The sequence below is a fragment of the Microtus oregoni genome, unplaced genomic scaffold, assembly GCF_018167655.1.
Source record: "Microtus oregoni isolate MIOR12 unplaced genomic scaffold, Mior012 000051F_ref0000332, whole genome shotgun sequence".
NCBI classification, from domain to species: Eukaryota; Metazoa; Chordata; class Mammalia; order Rodentia; family Cricetidae; genus Microtus; species Microtus oregoni.
In genome coordinates, this window is record NW_024543811.1 from 15,260,353 (window position 1) to 15,281,549 (window position 21,197).

The window sequence follows — 21,197 nt, forward strand, 5'->3', positions numbered from 1 at the left end:
AAAATCTGTAGATTTATTTATTAATTTATTCGCTTATTTATGTATTTATTTATTGAGTTTTCAAGACAGGGTTTCTCTGTAGCTTTGGAGCCTGTCCTGAAACTAGCTCTGTAAACCAGGCTGGCCTCGAACTCATAGGGATCCTCCTGCTTCTTTCTTTCGAGTGTTGGGCTTAATGGCATGCACCACCACTGCCTGGCTAAGAGCTGTAGATTTTTATATCTCTATGGTTTCTGGAAGAAGTTTTGTAGCTATTAAAGGATGAGTATATGTTGTTCTAATTTTAAACATTTTCTGTTTTCTTTTTAGTATATAAAATGTTATAGCCATTTGTTTACTTTTAAAAGAGGAATATTAATACTAAATTAAATATTTTTCTTTTTTCTCTAAATACCTGTTTTCCTTTCTGTTTCTTAGCAGAAATACCATTTTGCAAAAGAAGCCTATGAACAACTTTTACAAATTGAAAGCCTTCCATCTCAAGTAAAAGCAACTATATTGCAACAGTTAGGTACATAGAAACTTAACTTCTATCATACTTTATATCAATTTATAAAGTTTTAATAAGTCTAACAAAATATCTCTTTGCTGATCATTTTCCTTCAGATATTTGTGTTGTAGGATTAAATATAATGTCATGGATATTTTCTTATTTCTTTTATGAATACTTTGCCACTTTTGATCTAGTAGACTTGTATTTTTTGTTGAGCTCCTTGCATATCGTCATGCTTTTAAATACAACTCTTTACTGATCCCTCTTCCCTCCCTTCATTTATTTCTTTTTTTCAAGACAAGGTTTCTCTGTATAGCCATGACTGTCCTGGAACTAGCTTTGTAGACCAATCTGGTCATCAATTCATAAATCTACCTTTTTCTGCCTCCCAACACTAGGACGCTGGCTAATAATGTATCTATTTTATTTTTTTTCGAGACAGGGTTTCTCTGTAGCTTTGGTTCCTGTCCTGGAACTAGCTCTAGTAGACCAGGCTGGCCTTGAACTCCCAAAGATCTGCCTCTGCCTGGGATTAAAGTGCTGGGATTAAAGGAGTGCACCACCACTGCCCGGCTTATCTCTTTCTTTTTTTTATATATATATTTATTTATTTATTATGCATACAATATTCTCTCTGTGTGCATGTCTGCAGGCCAGAAGAGGGCACCAGACCTCTTTACAGATGGGTGTGAGCCACCCTGTGGTTGCTGGGAATTGAACTCAGGACCTTTGGAAGAACAGGCGCTCTTAACCACTGAGCCATCTCTCCAGCCCCTTATCTCTTTCTTTTAAAGTCTTACTAGTGTCTCCCAATAATGAATGAGGGGATGACAGTACTTGAATACTTCCCACACTTGTTTTTTGGTTTTTTTAATAATGATGTTGATGAAGTGACAGTTTCTATACAACTATAATTTTAAATTGTTTAATTAGTTTTAATATAATTGTTCAAAAGTTATAAGATATCTAATTCTATAATTTCTTCAAGAATTTTTATGGTTTTAAAATACAGACAAAAGAATCTCTTTGAAAATAATATGAAACAATATCTGTTTCCTCTGTAAATATTGTATATTTTATAGTAATTTAGTAAAGCTTGTTATCTCGTTTGTATTACATTTTGTATTGTGGATAAAGTTTTTCTATTTGGTCCGAACAGGTGTTCAAAAGTTTTTGTTGACCTACTAGTGGCATGAATATTTTTTATGTCACTATTGATTTGTTCTTTCAAAACACATACAGTTTGTTTTTTGGAGTTATGTTTTGATGAACGTTTATTGGTCTAGTCAAAACAAATAGTTGTTTTACTTGAATATTTGGCATACCTCAATCCATTATTTATTTTGCTATAATAACTAGTAGTCTTAAGCAATTGTGTCCCTGGCAATAATTGTAATTTGTAAATTATAGGTTGGATGCATCATAATATGGATCTAGTAGGAGACAAGGTCACCAAGGAAAGGTATGCTATTCAGTATCTCCAAAAGTCATTGGAGGAAGATCCTAATTCTGGCCAATCATGGTATTTCCTTGGAAGGTAAGGCCAGATATTTGGACTCTCTATAGTTGATTTACACTGTAAGACACTTGCATATTTATTATTTATCCTTAATGATTTTAACTTTAATTATAATAACTACTAGGAGTTGAGATTGTAGTATTGAAATTCTTTTCTTTGAGACATTTTAATTTGTTCATTTTATTTTTTTCATATTATTTTCATATTATCATGTTCTGTTGGGTTCTTTGCTAGTTTTTAATTTATTTTCAAATGGTGTTTATTATGAATTCCAGAAATTTGCATATAGTTTTAAAACAAAAGTTTATGTCGTTTTAAATTCAGTGTGGTGATTTTTTTCCCCATAATAATCAGGAAATATATTAATTACAGTTCAAAATTAGTATGCTACTTTAAGTATTTGTAAAAATATTAAGACGGGCAAGATGGCTCAGAGGGTAAAAGAACTTGTTGTCCAGCCTGAGATCTTTTTTTTTATTTTTATTTTTATTTTTATTTTTTAAATTTATTTATTTATTAAGGATTTCTGCCTCGTCCCCACAACCGCTACCCATTTCCCTCCCCCTCCCCCGATCAAGTCCCCCCCTCATCTGCTTGAAGAGCAATCAGGGTTCCCTGACCTGTGGGAAGCCCAAGGACTGCCCACCTCTATCCAGGTCTCGTAAGGTGAGCATTCAAACGGCCTAGGCTCCCACAAAGCCAGTACGTGCAGTAGGATCAAAAACCCACTGCAATTGTTCTTGAATTCTCAGTATTCCTCATTGTCCGCTATGTTCAGCTAGTCCGGATTTATCCCATGCTTTTTCAGACCTAGGCCAGCTGGCCTTGGTGAGATCCCAATAGAACATCCACATTGTCTTAGTGTGTGGGTGCACCCCTTGTGGTCCTGAGTTCCTTGCTCGTGCTCCGTCTCCTTCTGCTCCTGATTTGGACCTTGAGATTTCTGTCCGGTGCTCCCGTGTGGGTCTCTGTCTCTGTCTCCTTTCATCGCCTGATGAAGGTTAATATTTCTGAGGATGCCTATGTGTTTGTCTTTGGATTCACCTTATTTAGCTTCTCTAGGAACATGAATTATAGGCTCAATGTCCTTTATTTATGGCTAGAAACCAAATATGAGTGAGTACATCCCATGTTCCTCTCTTTGGGTCTGGCTTACCTCACTCAGGATAGTGTTTTCTATTTCCATCCATTTGTATGCAAAATTCAAGAAGTCCTTGTTTTTTACTGCTGAGTAATACTCTAATATGTATATATTCCATACTTTCTTCATCCATTCTTCCGTTGAAGGGCATCTAGGTTGTTTCCAGGTTCTGGCTATTACAAACAATGCTGCCATGAACATAGTTGAGCATATACTTTTGTTGTATGATAGGGCCTCTCTTGGGTATATTCCCAAGAGTGGTATTGCTGGATCCAGGGGTAGGTTGATCCCGAATTTCCTGAGAAACCGAAACACTGCTTTCCAGAGTGGTTGCACCAGTTTGCATTCCCACCAGCAATGGGTGAGTGTACCCCTTTCTCCACAACCTCTCCAGCAAAGGCTATCATTGGTGTTTTTTATTTTAGCCATTCTGACAGGTGTAAGGTGGTATCTTAAAGTTGTCTTGATTTGCATTTCCCTGATCGCTAAGGAAGTTGAGCATGACCTTAAGTGTCTTTTGGCCATTTGAAGTTCTTCTGTTGAGAATTCTCTGTTCAGATCAGTGCCCCATTTTATAATTGGGTTGATTAGCCTTTTACGGTCTAGTTTCTTGAGTTCTTTATATATTTTGGAGATCAAACCTTTGTCAGTTGCAGGGTTGGTGAAGATCTTCTCCCAGTCAGTGGGTTGTCTTTTTGTCTTAGTGACAGTGTCCTTTGCTTTACAGAAGCTTCTCAGCCTCAGGAAGTCCCATTTATTCAATGATGCCCTTAGTGTCTGTGCTGCTGGGGTTATACATAGGAAGTGGTCTCCTGTGCCCATGTGCTGTAGAGTACTTCCCACTTTCTCTTCTATCAGGTTCAGTGTGTTCGGACTGATATTGAGGTCTTTAATCCATTTGAATTTGAGTTTTGTGCATGGTGATAGATATGGATCTATTTTCATTCTTCTACAGATTGACATCCAGTTTTGCCAGCACCATTTGTTGAAGATGCTCTCTTTTTTCCATTGTATACTTTTAGCTCCTTTATCGAAGATCAGGTGTTCATAGGTTTGTGGGTTAATGTCAGGGTCTTCTATTCGATTCCATTGGTCGACTTCTCTGTTTTTATGCCAATACCAAGCTGTTTTCAATACTGTAGCTCTGTAATAGAGTTTGAAGTCAGGGATGGTAATGCCTCCAGACAATCCTTTATTGTATAAGATTGTTTTGGCTATCCTGGGTTTTTTGTTTTTCCATATAAAGATGATTATTGTCTTCTCCAGATCTGTGAAGAATTTTGATGGGATTTTGATGGGGATTGCATTGAATCTATAGATTGCTTTTGGTAGAATTGCCATTTTTACTATGTTGGTCCTCCCAATCCAAGAGCAAGGGAGCTCTTTCCATTTTCTGGTGTCTTCTTCAATTTCTTTCTTCAAAGACTTATAGTTCTTGTCAAGTAGATCTTTCACTTCCTTGGTCAGGGTTACCCCAAGGTATTTTATGCTATTTGTGGCTATCGTGAAAGGTGATGCTTCTCTGATTTCCCTCTCTGCTTCCTTATCCTTGGTGTATAGGAAGGCAACTGATTTTTGGAGTTGATCTTGTATCCTGCCACGTTACTAAAGCTGTTTATCAGCTGTAGGAGTTCTTTGGTAGAATTTTTGGGGTCGCTTATGTACACTATCATATCATCTGCAAATAGCGAAAGCTTAACTTCTTCCTTTCCAATACGAATCCCCTTGATCTCCTTATGTTGTCTTATTGCTATTGCTAGAATTTCAAGCACTATGTTGAAGAGGTATGGAGAGAGTGGACATCCTTGTCGTGTTCCTGATTTTAGTGGGATGGCTTTGAGTTTTTCTCCGTTTAATTTAATGTTAGCTGTTGGCTTGCTGTAAATAGCTTTTATTATATTTAGGTAGGACCCTTGTATCCCTATTCTCTCCAAGACCTTTATCATAAAGGGGTGTTGAATTTTGTCGAATGCTTTTTCAGCATCTAGTGAAATGATCATATGGTTTTTTTTCTTTCAGTTTATTTATATGGTGGATTACATTGATAGATTTGCGTATGTTGAACCAGCCCTGCATCTCTGGGATGAAGCCTACTTGATCATAATGGATAATTTTTCTTATGTGTTCTTGGATTCGGTTTGCCAGTATTTTATTGAAAATTTTTGCGTCGATGTTCATGAGTGAGATCGGTCTGTAATTCTCTTTCTTGGTTGGGTCTTTTTGTGGTTTTGGTATCAGGGTAACTGTAGCTTCATAAAAGGAATTTGGCAATGACTCTTCTGATTCTATATTGTGAAATACATTAAGGAGTATAGGTATTAGTTCTTCTTGGAAGTTCTGGTAGAATTCTGCATTGAAACCATCTGGTCCTGGGCTTTTTTTCGAAGGGAGATTTTTGATAACCATTTCTAATTCTGGTCTTGGTTTAGCCTTGGTATATGATACTTATTTAAAAAAATGTCCATTTCTTTTGTATTTTCCAGTTTTGTGGCATACAGGCTTTTGTAGTAAGATCTAATGATTCTCTGAATTTCCTCTGTGTCTGTGGTTATGTCCCCCTTTTCATTTCTGATCTTATTTTTTTGCGTGTTCTCTCTCTGTCGTTTAATTATTTTGGATAGGGGTTTGTCGATCTTGTTGATTTTCTCCAAGAACCAGCTTTTTGTTTCATTGATTCTTTGGACTGTTTTCTGGGTTTCTATTTTGTTGATTTCAGCCCTCAGTTTTATCATTTCCAGTCTTCTACTTCTCCTGGGCGTGTCTGCTTCTTTTTTTTTCTAGAGCTTTCAGGTGTGTTTTTAAGTCCCCAATGTATGCATTCTCCGTTTTCTTTAAGTGGGCACTTAGTGCTATGAACTTTCCTCTTAGCACTGCTTTCATTGTGTCCCATAGGTTTGAGTATGTTGTCCCTTTATTTTCATTAAATTCAAGGAAGACTTTAATTTCTTTCTTGATTTCTTCCTTGACCCAGGTGTGGTTCAGTAGTTGACTGTTCAGTTTCCATGAGTTTGTCGGTTTTTTGGGGGCAGCGTGGTTGTTGCCTTCTAACTTTAATCCGTGATGATCTGATAAGACACAGGTGCACACTGATATATTTTTGTATCTGTGGAGGTTTCCTTTGTTTCCGAGTATGTGGTCAATTTTTGAGAGGGTTCCATGAGCTGCAGAGAAGAAGGTATATTCTTTCCTATTTGGGTGGAATGTTCTATAGATGTCTGTTAAGTCCATTTGCTTCATTACCTCCAATAATTCTCTTAATTCTCTATTAGGTTTCTGTCTGATTGACCTGTCCCTTGGAGAGAGAGGTGTGTTGAAGTCTCCTACTACTAGTGTGTGTGGTTTGATGTCTGCCTTGAGTTCTAGTAATATTTCTTTTACATAAGTAGGTGCTTTTATATTGGGGGCGTATGTATTCAGGATTGAGACGTCCTCCTGATGAATTGTTCCTGTTATGAGTATAAAGTGACCGTCTCGGTCTCTTCTGATTGATTTTAGTTTGAAGTCAGTTTTGGTAGAAATTAGTATGGCCACACCTGCTTTTTTCTTAGGACCATTTGCTTGAAACACCTTTTCCCAACCCTTTACTCTGAGTAGGTGCCTGTCTTTGTGGTTGAGATGTGTTTCTTGCAAACAGCAGAATGTTGGATCCTGTTTTCGTATCCAATCTTTTAGCCTGTGCCTTTTTATTGGTTAATTGAGCCCATTAATATTAAGTGATATTAATGACCAGTGGTTGTTTACTCCGGTTATTCTTATTGCTTTTGGTAGTAGAGATTGTGTGTCTCCCTTCTTTGAGATGTGCTCGTGAAGGGTCATTAGATGCCTGGGTTATTGTAGGCAGTGTTGGCAGTGTTGGATTCCTTGGGTTGCGATTTTCCTTCTATTACTTTCTGTAGGGCTGGATTTGTGGCTACGTATTGTTTAAATTTGTTCTTATCCTGGAATGTCTTGTTTTCTCCGTTGATAGTGAACGATAGCTTGGCTGGGTATAGTAGTTTGGGTTTGCATCCATGGTCTCTTAGCTTCTGCAGAACCTCTATCCAGGACCTTCTGGCTTTCATAGTTTCCATCGAGAAGTCAGGTGTAAGTCTGATCGTTTTACCTTTATAAGTTACTTGCCCTTTTTCTTTTGCAGCTCTTAATATTCTTTCTTTAACCTGTATATTTTGTGTTTTGATTATTATATGGCGAGGAGATGTTTTTCTTTGATCCAGTCTGTTTGGTGTTCTTTATGCTTCTTGAATATTTAAATGAATATCTTTCTTTAAGTTGGGAAAGTTTTCTTCCATAATTTTGTTGAAAATATTTTCTGGGCCTTTGAGCTGTGACTCTTCTCCTTCTTCTATTCCTATTATTCTTAGGTTTGGTTTTTTTTATTGTGTCCCATAGTTCCTGAATGTTTTCTGTTGAGAATTTGTTGGCTTTGCTGTTTTCTTTGATCTGTTCGTTTATTTTCGCTATGGTGTCCTCAGCATCTGAGAGTCTTTCTTCTAGCTCTTGTATTCTATTGATTATGCTTATTTCTGTAGACTCTGCTCGTTGGCCTAGATTTTCCATATCCAGCTGGTCCTCAGTTTGTATTTTCTTCTTTGCCTTCATTTCAGTTTTCAATTCTTGAACTGTTTCCATTACCTGTTTGATGGTTTTTTCTTGGTTTCCCAGGGTATCATGTACATATTTACTCATTTCTTCAAACTTTTTGTTATACTTCTCATCCATTTCTATAAGGGCATTTTTTACATGTTGTTTAAGGGACTCTATTATCTTCATAAAGTCGATTTTTTCCACTTCTTCTGTGTTAGGTTGTTCAAATACTTCTGTTGTAAGATCATTGGGTTCTGATGTTTTCATGTTGTTTTTCGGATTATTGGGTGAGTTCTTGCCTTGGCGCCTGCCCATCTCCTCCTATTGATCCTATCCAATGGGTCCTTTAGAAACCGGATCAGGTTTCCCTGCTGGCCAAGGGCTCCGCTTACAAAATGCCCTCACTCTTTCGTGGTTCCTGCTGCAGGCCAAGAACCCTCTCACCCCTCCGAAGGATCTTCAGGACAGGACCAGGCTCCCCTTGTGCCAGTGACCTGGCCAACCAAAGGCCTACCTCTTTGATTCAATTGTAGTAGGGCGATCTGCTCTCCTTATTGCATGCCTGTCCCTGCCACTTGGGTCTGCCGCTGTGCCGGTCCCCGAAAGCTTCTTCCTGTATGCGTTGTTGCTCTGCCGCGTCTGGCCGCCGCCGCTCCGCCTCTGTGCGTCTGGCGCCGCCGCTGCTCCGCCTCTGTGCCCAGCCTGAGATCTTGTACAGTTTTTCGGGCCCTTATGGTGGAGAGAAACAGAGAGTAGATGCATGAACAATATCTTCTAACTTTCAAGCATAGTGCATGGCATATAAATATACAGTTTTATACCGAAACATGCTACATAAATAAATATAAAAATGGGAAAAAAATGGAAGATTGTTTTAGAATATGGAAAAAATGTAGAAAATAGTTTTGACTCTTTAGTTAGTTTTAAAATTAAAGTAAATATTTTTATTAAACATTGATAAAAATTAAATTTTCTGAATAGTTTAAATAGACTATTTTTGTTTTGGCGACAGAGTTGAACTGTGTAGTCCTGGGTGGCCTACATAGTTGTGTAGGTTGGGCTGGCCTTGACCTCTCAGCAATCTGGAATTTTGGAATTAAAGTTGTGAATTACCATGTCAAGTTTCCTATATATGTGTGTGTGTGTGTGTGTGTGTGTGTGTGTGTATGTTTTTCTTCAAGCATTTTACAATATCATATTTCTCTGTCCCTTTCCTCCCTCCATCATATTCAACATTCCTTTTTTCCAATCTCTCCCACTGAAGTCCCCCATTACCCTCTGAAATTATTGCCTTCTATTTATTTATTATTATTACATGTAATTATATGATTATATAACTTATATACTTAAGTGTATAAATTAAAACCTCTGCATCCATTTTTATTGTATATTCTTTTAGAGCTGACCTTGTATTGTTAGAGTCATGTCCTTAGGACAGGCTTCTTCTCCCACTCTCAGTAATAATTTGTTGCCTGTATTTCTTTGTCTAGGGGTGGGGTGTTGTGAGATTTTCTTGTCTGCCTTTCATCTTAGCATGTCTAATGATATTACTATTGCCTATATCTTGTTTAGATGAGAGGTTTGCTCTCATTTTTAGAAGACACATTCGCAGAAACCAAGTTTTATGCTGTGTTGCTTCATAGTCTTTTCATCTCCTTTTCTGCAGTGTTCCTGAACCCTATGCATATGAGTTGTTTTGAAGATATATCTTTGGGTCTGAGCACCTCACAATCTTTTGGCTTTTTTGTCTCCATTTGCAATATAAAGAGAAACTTGGTTCATTAGCAGTAAGAGTTATACTTATTTACCATATCTCTAAATTTTATAATGTAGTTAGTAATTATGCTACTTAGTAAATCATTTATGATTCATGACCTCACTAGTCCTGAGCATGATTTCCCACCTGTATAATGTGTCCTTATATCCAATTAGATAAGCAGTTGGCTACCACCAAGATACAACTATCATTATTGTATCTTTAGGGATCTCTTGCTATTCGGGATAATATTGTGCTTGTATTTCATTTTAGTGGGAAAATTAGACTGAGAACTAAGCATTTCTGGCTGTGTTATTGACAGTTAAATTGTTTAGGTGTTAAGTTTACTTTAGTAAGATGATTAGGTTTGGTCTCTTGTAAACTTATATTGATTTTAATTTTTCTAGTGTATTCGAATTGTATACTATGTCCCATTTATTATGTCAGATATTTTCAATAGATTGGGTTGTATAGTCATTTTTGTATTTCAAATGAGTGTTAGTTTTTGTTACTATATTTTCTTTAAATCAAGTAAAATATATACATATATATGTATATCTGTATGTGTGTGTATCTATATACACTAGAAAACTTATATTGGGTAAATTTCCTGTTCAAAATTGATTAGCAAAATTTTTGGTAACAAAATTTTAATGGAACTAATAACTTAATTTTGGTACTCATTGTTTTTTGTGCTTGATTTTGGTGTATGAAATTGTGTAGTTAGTGTTTTCTAACTTTATGTAGTAATTTCTTTTAAAGAAAAGGCTGACTTGTTACTTTGTGCAGATTATATCATGTAAGATTACCCTAGAGGTCCCTAGACAGTTTTTACTAGAGCAAAAATATTTAATTATTGAACTTACATATCTACTCTTAGGCTTTAATCAAATGTTGTTATAAATGTGATTTATTTGAATCAAGGAGTCTTGTAAGGGAGTAAAGAATAGAATACCAGCTAGGACCACTATACATACATATATACATACATACATACATACATACATACATACATACATACGTGTGTGTGTCTGTGTGTGCCAAAGTGGCCTCTGATATATGTGGATTCTAAAGGAAAAGTTAGTGTTTTATTGAATAATTAATTACACAATTTTTTATGTAAGAAATGTTGTATGTTTAGTAATTATGGAAGCTGATGAGCCTAGCAGTAGACAGTTAGTATATAATGCTACATTAAATGTCATATTTGGAGATTGTGGTTGAAGTTAGTGGCTAAATTTAAAACTATCTTAAACGTATGTTGTAATAGGAGCAGAGGGCTGCATTCCCGGCACCCGGCCGCCCGCACGGCTATTTTATGCCCCGAAATAATTACACGGAAACTGTATTCTTTTAAACACTGCCTGGCCTCTTATTGGCTAGCTCTTACATATCGATTTAACCCATTTCTAATATCCCTGTAACACCACGAGGTGTCTTACCAGGGAAGATCTTAACCTGCGTCTGTGTCCGGTAGGACAATCATGGCGACTCCTTGACTCAGCTTCTTTCTCCCAGCATTCTGTTCTGTTTACTCATCTGTGTAGCACAGCTAGGTGCGCTTACCGGGAAGATTCTAGCCTACGTCCATCCTGGGTCAGAGCTTCATCATGTGTGTCACAGAGAGCAGAGCTATCGCATCTACCTGGGAGAGGGGATCATAGCGTCTCTGAGAGGAGCTGCATGGTTTCTGAGCTCACTTCCTCTTCCTCCCAGCATTTTGTTCTGTTTACTCCTCCCACCTATGTTTTAACCTATCAGGGCAAACAGTTTCTTTATTACTTAACCAATGAAATTAACACAAAACAGAAGACTCTCCCACCATCAAACGTAGACCAGGCTGATTTGTTGTTTTAATGAGACCAGGCCTCACTTTGTAACCCTTGACTGTCTTGAAACTCATTTTGTTGACTAGGCTGGCCTGAGACTCATACAGATCTAGCTATCTCTGCCTCCTGAGTGCTGGGGTTAAAGACATTTTCCACCACACCCTGCCAAGCGTTTTAATGTTGATAATTTTGATGAAGAGAGTGTTTAGAATAGTTTTCTGTTAAATGTTGGAGGTTAATTCCATTTTCTTGGGATTTGGCATTAAAAATCCGTTTGTTTCTATAATAAGCTTTTATAAGTGTATCAGCCTTTTTTTTTGCTATGTAGATATGAAAATGTTGTACTTAAGTAGTGCTTACTTCTCCAGGTATTAGTCTGATTAAATGGAATTTTCTTTTAAGATAATTAACTTAAATTTCTGTCATCATATATGATCTACCTAGTTTCTCAACATTTACATTGACACTACAATAATAAAATTTTTGCATTTCCTCACCAAATGATATGTAATCCCTTCAGATGTCTTCATCATATATTTTTATATTTGTCATTATGCAAAATATAGCTGTTTTTGTGCTTATTTGTTTTTTTTAAATTTTTTAAAAAATATTTATTTATTTATTATGTACACAATATTCTTTTTTTCTCTTTTTTAATATATGTTTTTTATTGAGAAAAGGAAAAAAAAAAGTTTCCCCCTCCTCCCAGCCTCCCATTTCCCTCCCCCTCCTCCCACCCTTCTCCCCCTTCTCCAACTCCTTTCCCCCTCCCTCTCCAGTCCAAAGAGCAGTCAGGGTTCCCTGCCCTGTGGAAAGTTGAAGGTCCTCCCCCCTCCGTCCATGTCTAGGAAGGTGAACATCCAAACTGGCTAGGCTCCCACAAAGCCAGAACATGAAGTAGGATCAAAACCCCGTGCCATTGTCCTTGGCTTCTCATCAGCCCTCATTGTTCGCCATGTTCAGAGAGTCCAGTTTTATCCCATGCTTTTTCAGTCACAGTCCAGATGGCCTTGGTGAGCTCCCAATAGATTAGCCCCACTGTCTCAGTGGGTGGGTGCACCCCTCGTGGTCCCGACTTCTTTGCTCATGTTCTCCCTCCTTCTGCTCCACATTGGGACTTTGGGAGCTCAGTCCAGTGCTCCAGTGTGGGTCTCCGTCTCTATCTCCATCCATCACCAGATGAAAGTTCTATGGTGATATGCAAGATATTCGTCAGTATTGCTCTAGGATAGGGTCATTTCAGGTTCCCTATCCTCATCTGCCCGAGGAACTAATTGGGGACATCGCCTTGGGGTCCTGGGAGCCACTCTAGGTTCAAGTCTCTTGCCAGCCCTAAGGTGGCTCCCTTAACTAAGAATTGTGCTTCCGTGCTCCCCTATCCAACCTTCCTTTATCCCAATCATCCTGTTTCCCCAAGTTGCCCCCATCCTCCCCTTCTCACTTTTCTCTCCCCATCTCCCCTTACCCCCATCCCACCCCACCCCCAAGATCCCACTTTCCTCCCCGGCAATTTTGTCTACTTCCCATAGCCAAAAACTATATGTTTTTCCTTTGGTTCACCTTCTTATTTAGCTTCTTAGGATATCCAATTATAGACTCACTGACCTTTATTTAAAGCTAGAAACCAATTATGAGTGAGTACATCCCATGTTTATCTTTTTGGGTCTGGGTTACCTCACTCAGGTTAGTATTTTCTATTTCCATCCATTTGCATGCAAAATTTGAGAAGTCATTGTTTTTTGCCGCTGAGTAGTACTCTACTGTGTATATATTCCACACTTTCTTCATCCATTCTTCCATTGAAGGGCGGTTGTTTCCAGGATCTGGCTATTACAAATAATACTGCTATGAACATAGTTGAACAAATGCTTTTGTCATATGATCGGGCATCTCTTGGGTATATTCCCAGGAGTGGTATGGCTGTGTCCAGGGGTAGGTTGATTTTAATTAAGAATTTTATTTAATACAATCTTTTTTTCATTTTACATAGCTATCCCCAGGCCAACTCCCTCCCCACCTCCCTTCTTACCCTTCCTCTCACTCCACCCCATATCTACTCCTCAGAAAGGGTAAGTCTTCCCACAGGGAGTCTACAAATTCTGACACTTCATTTCAAGACAAGATTAAGTCCCTCCCCCTGTATTAGGCTTTGCAAGGTATCCTTCCAAAGCAAATGTACCCTAAGACACCAGTTTAAGCACTAGAGATAGATCCTGATCCAACTGCTAGTGGCCCTACAGATTGTCCAAGTCTCACCACATCTAATGTCCACAAAATCATAGAAGAAAATTTTCCCAGCCTAGAGAAGGATATGCCTAGAAGATCCAAGAAGCTTATAGAATACCAAATAGACTGGATCAGAAAAGAAGTCACCTCACTATATAATAATCAAAACATTAAACAAACATGCAGAATAAAGAAAGAGTATTAAGCACTGCAAAGGAAGAAGGCCAAGTAACATATAAAGGCAGACTCATCAGATTTATTCCCGGCTTCTCAGTGAAAATTCTGAAAACCAGAATGTCCTTCTTAGTAATGCTGCAGACATTAAGAGATTACAGCAAAACTTTAACATATGGAGAAAACAAGATGTTCCATGACAAAACCAAATTTTTTACCTGTCCACAAAGTCACTATGACAGAAGTACTAGAAGGTAAAGTCCAACCCAAGAAAGTTAACTGCACCCATGAAAACACAGGGAACAAGTAATCCCACTCATTACATTAACAAACCCCAAAGAAGGAAACACAAACACTAGTCCCGAAAAATAAGAGGAATAAACAATCACTAATCATTAATGTCTTTTAATGTCAATGGTGTCAATTCACCTATAAAAAGACACAGCCTAACAGAATGGACACAAAAACAGGAACCATCCTTCTGCTGCATACAAGAATCATATCTCATCCTCAAGGACAAACAAACATTACCTCATATTAAAGAGTTGAGAAAAGCTTTTCCAATCAAATGGACCTAAGAAGCAAAGCAGGTGTAGCTAACCTAATATCTAACAAAAATAAACTTTAAAAGATGGAGAAGAACACTTCATTCTCATCACAGAAAATTCCATCAAGATAAAGTCTAAATCCTCAACTCTATATCCCCTAAATACAAGAACACTGACATATGTAAAAGAAACACTACTAAAGCTGAAATTATAACCAAACCCCAAACACTAATAATAGGAGGAGTGTTCAATACCCTACTCTCACCAATGCACATGTCCACTAGACAGAAACTTATGAGATAAATGAGGACTTACAGATGTCATGACTCAAATGGACTTAATAGGAATCTACAAAATAATTTATTCACACACAGAAGAATATACCTTCTTCTCAGCATCTCATTGAACCTTCTCTAAAATTGAACACAAACTTGGTCACAAAAGATTTCCTCCTCAAATAAAATTGGAATAACCCTCTGTATCTTATCTAACCACTGTGGCTTAAAGGTAAATTTAATAGCAACACTAATCACAGAAAGTTTGCAAACTGATGTGTAATGCTTTAGTGAATCACCCCTGACTCAAAGAAGAAATAAAGTTAGAAATTAAAGAGTTCCTAGAATTCAGTGAAAATGAATGCACAGCATACCCAAACTTATGGGTTTGTGCTTGTTTTTAGCCTTCCTTTGTGTAACTTCTGTTCATCAACTCAACTATAAAAGCTCCAAATAAACTTTATAATATTAATTTTAGTTACACATTTTGGTAGTTTTTCACATCAAAATTACAATTTCGAAAACTGTCATGATTTTTTTGTTTTTGCTGCTTTTTAAAAAACTATCATTTTTCTCCTGAATTATGGTAAATTGCTGCTGTCATCTAATCTTGTTGTCTAAATTCTTTTACTAGTTATTAGGATTTATTCTTATTTATCTTTTTCTGATCTTATTTTCTTACTTGAAATAGGTATCTCAGAGAGCATTCTTCTGTTTATCCAAGACTGTATTCATTTAAAACTTTTTGGTGGATACATTGCTAACATTCTTGAGTGTTTTATGTTGTATTTGTTTGTGTGTTCATATGCATCCATGTGAACATGCAGTGTGCTTGTGCTTGTAGAGGTGAGAGGTTAAAATCAAGTGTCTTCTATCTCTCCATATTGTACTTTGAGTTATTGGACCCTGGAACTCAATAATTAACATTAGTTCCATGGAGGACCCACATTGTCTCTGTATGTTTCCATTACTGAATTTGTGATTACATCCTCTTTTTCTGGGTGATTTTTGCATTATTGCTGCAGATCTGAACTTTAGTCTACATTTTTACATGGCCAAATTTTACTCTGCCAAATAAGCTATAACACCACCCTTTCTTTATAGTCTATTCAGGTACCTTGCCATGCCTCTTGCATTTTTGAAATTAATACCAGATTGATTAAAGTATAGAAGTGTTTGACACATATGAATATAAACTTTTCATTCAGGAGCCTTGCCTGTTGTTAGTCAAAATACCAACATACTTTTAGTATTTTGTGTCCTTCATCATTAACACTGCTTAGAATCTTTCTGTTTTCTGTCTCTTTCTTTCATTAAAAGTAGAAAGCCCTGTAAATTGATATTGATAGACTTATTTTCCTGAAGAAATAACATAAAATATAAAGAATATTTGATTGTTAAAGTTTCAAAAATTAAAATTAAATTTATTACAGAACTCCTCAACAGGTGATTTTTTTAATTAACCTATTGTGCAACTTCTTAAGTACAGGTTTATATCTTTAGCCCTTAAAGTAAAACATTGAAGAAAATTAGGTTGTTTCAGGAGAGTTCATTAACAAAATGTGTTTGCAGATCATTTAATTATAAAGTATATTTATATTAGAATTCTTATATATAAAACTATATCTATATAATGTCACATATTCATTGTAGCTTGTTATCTTCCCCTGTTGGGATATGTCATTTTGGGAAACAAGATATTCATTGATGGAATTTAATTTATTTATAACTATTTTCTTTTTTCAGGTGCTATTCTAGCATTGGGAAAGTTCAGGATGCCTTTGTATCTTATAGGCAATCCATTGATAAATCAGAAGCAAGTGCAGACACGTGGTGTTCAATAGGGTAAGCCTATCTCCCTATCTCCTTCAATACACAAACAAATATTATCTCATACATTTTTAAATTTATGTGCATGATTCTTTTTTGTTCATATTTTTATTTAAACAAATTGGTTTTTATTTTTTATACCACTCCCTTCTCTTGCTGTCTCCTCTTCTCATCCCCTACCCACTCCTTCAAGGGGATAAGGCCTTGGTGAATTCATGAGGTCTTTCATACCAATTTGAGGTAGGAGCAAGCATCTCCTTCCTCACCCTCACCCCAATCAAGGCTGTTTATGAGCAGCTGGCATCAGTTTTCTTGGTGGTGTCATGGAGATAAAAACTATATAGAATTGTGTTAAATTACCTGGCTCCTGCCAGTATCTTCTCCATGAAGTTAGACTATCGGATCTAGTTGCCAAAGCCGTGACTTTAATTTTAGCCATATTGCTTAGTAAATTAAAAACTTCATGTGATCAGTAAAAGATATTTATATAGTAAAGACACACTCTGACAAAAAAAAATCTCTAAAAGGTTATAGTGTGGTTAAAAATATATGTAAGTTTGGGAGAAAAGAGAAGGATAGAGAAAGTCTTTAAAAAAAGAAAGAAAAACATAGGTATGTGGCACATGCCTGTAATTGGGAGGCAGAGGCAGGTGAGATCAAGGGCAGCCTGGTCTACAGAGTGAGTTTCAGTATAGATAAAGACAGAGAGAGAAAATTTGTCTCAAAAAACTAAAATTAAAAATAAAAGAAATTGAGTTAAATGTAAAAACACGTAAAGATTGAAAATACACAGAGTCTGGGTATCATATGTTATTGTTGTTTTGAAGTGTTTGCTCAGGAAGGAGCAACAGCTTCTAAAAGACATTTGATTATAAGTGCTGCTGGATGAATCCAACTATATGTTTTGGAAATACCTTGAATTCAAAATTTATTTCAAAAGGTATGTTAGTTTGGTGAAGAGGTTTTGCTTTTGTTTTCTCAGGAAAGATGTTTTGGATTCATTCTGGGTTAAGAAAAATCAGGTTTGCTCGTGGATGAAAAATCTGTGATAGGAATGAATGGCCCAAATGATCCAACATTTCAGAGCACCTCTGTTCTAGTTTCCTCTGAGGTCTACATCTAAACAGTCTCAAGACTTCCGGCTGAGATGATCCGCCTCAAAGAATACTGTAATCAGGGCTTGACCATAATGCTAAATTTTCTTGGGACTGTAAGATTATCAGCACCCCCAATTATAAGGATGTAGCCTAGAAAAACTACTCACAAATTCCTGATAAATGGATGTTTGGTGGCAGAACCTCTTAAAAGAGCTACAAGGTTTTTATTTTTTGCCACTAATGCTGAGTCAGGAAGCCTCTCTTAAAGGGGCTGTGGCTTGCCTCTAGAAAACAGCTCATATGAGAACATGCTTCTACCGAGAAGTCATGATTAACTCTGTTCTTTTATGTCTAGAGTCCTTTCGCAGTCTTCTCAGGTTTTATATGGATGAAGTTGAGCCACATTGGTGCCATTTGTAGCTGGAAGTTTCTGTCCTGTGTGGCCCTGCAGCTGTTCATCCCCTCCCAAAAAAAACCTGATCATGTAGCTAAACATAGACAATAATTTAATTTGTAATTAACTTAGGGCTAATTTAAGTTGTAACAACTAGTTAATAATAAGCCTAAGCTAAAAAGCCAATTAGTTTATACTTAATAAATGCCTCTATGTGTCTGAGTGGTGACTGCAGACTGCGCAGAATTCTCCTCATCTGGTTGTTCTGCTTGTACTTCCTGCCTGACCTCTGGCAAGCCAATACAAGTGACAAATCTTTACAGGGTACAAGATTGTTATTTCACAGAAGTTATCCTTTGATTTATGTCTAATATCCACTTAGTGAGTATATACATATTTGTCTTTCTTTTTGGTGACAACACTTAGGATATTTTTGTGGTGGTGGTGGGTGTAACTCTTTTTTTACTGTTGAGGAGCACTCCATTGTGTAAATGTGCTACTTTTTTTTTTTTTTTTAATCTATTCTGTGGTTGAAGGGCATCTAGGTTGTTTCTAGGTTCTGGCTACTGTGAATACTGCTGCTATGAACATGGTTGAGCAAATGTTCTTGTGGTATGATTGGAGGCACAGGATTCTTGAAAGACACGGTGCAGTAATATAAAATTAAAGTACTCAATTTTTCTTTACTTTTAGAAATATTTTATTTTATGTGTATGTGATAATTTGCCTTCATGTATATTTAGGCACTACAGGCATGCTCTCAGAAACCAAAAGATGTTAGTTTATGGAACTGGAGCTGCAGATTGTTGTGAACTTCATTTGGTTGCTGGGAATCAAACCCAGGTCCTCTTCAATAACAACCAGTCCTTTTTCTTTTTAGTTTTCCTTTTTTTTTTTTTTTTTTTTTTTTTTAGAGAAAACAATCCAGTTCCTACTATTCCTTCCCTCCCCCCATGCCCTTTACCTTTCTTCCCACCCAACACCCATCCACTTCCCTGCAAGGCACATTGCTCTCAGGAACTTCCAAGGCCCTTCCCACTGTATCCAGGCAGGACAAGGTATCCATTCACTCAACCTAGCACCCCCCTCTCTCGAGTGCTTTTTTTTCAACCCCTGCTTTTATCAACTTACTTATTGTATGTGTGTGTGTGTGCGCGCGCGTGCCTGTGTGCTTGCTTGTGTGTGCCTTTCTGCCTGCCTAAATGTATGTATGTATACTGTATGATTGCAGGTACCTGTGGAGGCTAGAAGACAATGTTGGATCCCATAGGATTGGAATTACAGAGTGTTCTGTTTCAGATGTTATGTATGTACTTTCTGCTGCAGGAGTAGAAATTGCTCAGCCATTGAGCCATCTCTGAAGACCCTAATTAGTCTGTTTAAAACAATACAACCAATCATTATTTTTCTTTCTAGTGTGCTCTATCAACAGCAAAATCAGCCTATGGATGCCTTACAGGCTTATATATGTGCTGTACAGTTGGATCATGGACATGCAGCAGCCTGGATGGACTTAGGCATTCTTTATGAGTCCTGCAACCAACCTCAGGATGCAATTAAATGCTACTTAAATGCAACTAGGAGCAAAAGCTGTAGTCATACATCTGCACTTACATCAAGAATTATGTTTTTAAAGGTAACTTCTTAAAATAGAGTATTATAAAAGAACAAATTTCCTAATACAATAAGTGACAGATAAATGGTCGAAAAGTTGTTTAAACAATGTTTATATTTTTAGTTAACATTTGTTTTATGTTGGTGTGCTGTGTATTACTTGTGAGCTACTGGAGTAATTTGGAGATTAGAGGATAATCTATGGGAGTCAATTCAATTCTTCCAGTATGAGGCATTACAACAGCTCTTTTGATTTTTATTTGTTCTATACTTTGTAGTATTTTATACTGTTTCTTTATTTTTAATTCTAATAAGATAGGTAGTATTTAATACATGTTCTGTTGCACTTACATATTGTGATGCCTATCAATTTACATATTGTACATTTAATAGGCCTTTTTTCAATATGGTATCTTTCTTTATTCCTAAGTTTTCATAAACATAGGAAAATATGTGAACCCTTATTTTCACTTTTGATTGAAAAGTAATGGAAGAATAAGAAATCAGAAAGTTGGAAGATGACTGTGTTCTTATTCTCCTCAATATATATTAGTTGCCTTCTTTCTGCTTAAATATCAATCTAAAACTCCCAATTTAGAATTATATTTCTGTAAGAATTAAATACCTATAACACTGAGGAAGATTTACTTGACTTTATCTTACTTAAATAAGATTGTGTTAAATTTGCTTTTTATATAATTTTTCCTAGGCTCAGTTGTGTAATCTTCCACAAGGTAATCTACAGAATAAAACTAAATTACTTCCTAGTATTGAGGAGGCGTGGAGCCTACCAATCCCTGCAGAGCTTACCTCCAGGCAGGGTGCCATGAACACAGCACAGCAGGTGAGAAGATATCTTCCGTAGGTGCCCAGCTTTTAACCGTTTTTCATTTTTATAATAATCAAAAACTTATTTTACTGAATAGTTTATTAGAGTCTTTAACATGTGAAGTCCTTTAAATTAAAATATTTAATTGTGAAGGAATTTTAGATCAATATGGAACTCCCTTTGATTTGGGAATTTACTTGGGGTTAACATTTTAAAACTTTTATGTATGTTCATGATTTGGAAGAGATAGCTATTGGAAAGAGGTTTCTCGATTTAGAAACTTTTTTTTTTTTTTTATTGGTTTTATGAGACAGGGTTTCTCTGTGGTTTTGGAGCCTGTCCTGGAACTAGCTCTGTAGACCAGGCTGGTCTCGAACTCACAGAGATCCACTTTCCTCTGCCTCTGAGTGCTGGAATTAAAGGTGTGTGTCAACTTTCCTGGCTTTGAAACAGTTTTTTAAAGGAGCTAATATTTGTCCCATGATAATTATAAATGAATATAATCATATTCTTACCTTAAAATCTGGGATTTTTTTTAAACTTAAAATACTGATGATTCAAATATTGGACCTGTATTAGACTCTAGTCAGATACCATTGTCACAGCAATACTTGTTACACTCAGATTAAAATGACTTGCTCACTTCTTCCAAAACCAAACCAAAACAAAACAAACAAAAAACAACAAAACAACACTTCCACGTAAGGTGTAACAGATACAAGTTCGTCCCAGAAACTAAAGCAGTACATTTGTTTCTGATAATCCTTGCATTAGATTATATACAGAAGAATGAGATAAACTTATGTTCATTAGTACTTTTTTCAGATTTTACTGCTTTTTACTTATTATCAATTTATTATTATTGCTATTACTGTTACTATTACTATT

The 21,197-nt window shown here is 36.5% G+C and overlaps 1 protein-coding gene across 5 annotated transcripts in view; it reads left to right on the top strand.

Moving 5' to 3' along the window:
- Positions 1-21,197, top strand: part of LOC121437302 (histone demethylase UTY-like) — a 161,522-nt gene that overhangs the window by 49,101 nt on the left and 91,224 nt on the right. For 4 of the 5 annotated variants that reach the window (XM_041637154.1, XM_041637158.1, XM_041637160.1 and 1 more), the window contains 5 exons: positions 418-511; positions 1,904-2,030; positions 16,292-16,390; positions 19,283-19,502; positions 20,190-20,324. In XM_041637154.1, coding sequence (XP_041493088.1) covers positions 418-511; positions 1,904-2,030; positions 16,292-16,390; positions 19,283-19,502; positions 20,190-20,324 — 675 coding nt within the window. The remainder of the gene's footprint in view (positions 1-417; positions 512-1,903; positions 2,031-16,291; positions 16,391-19,282; positions 19,503-20,189; positions 20,325-21,197) is intronic. The other variant, XM_041637157.1, reaches the window with a different exon arrangement.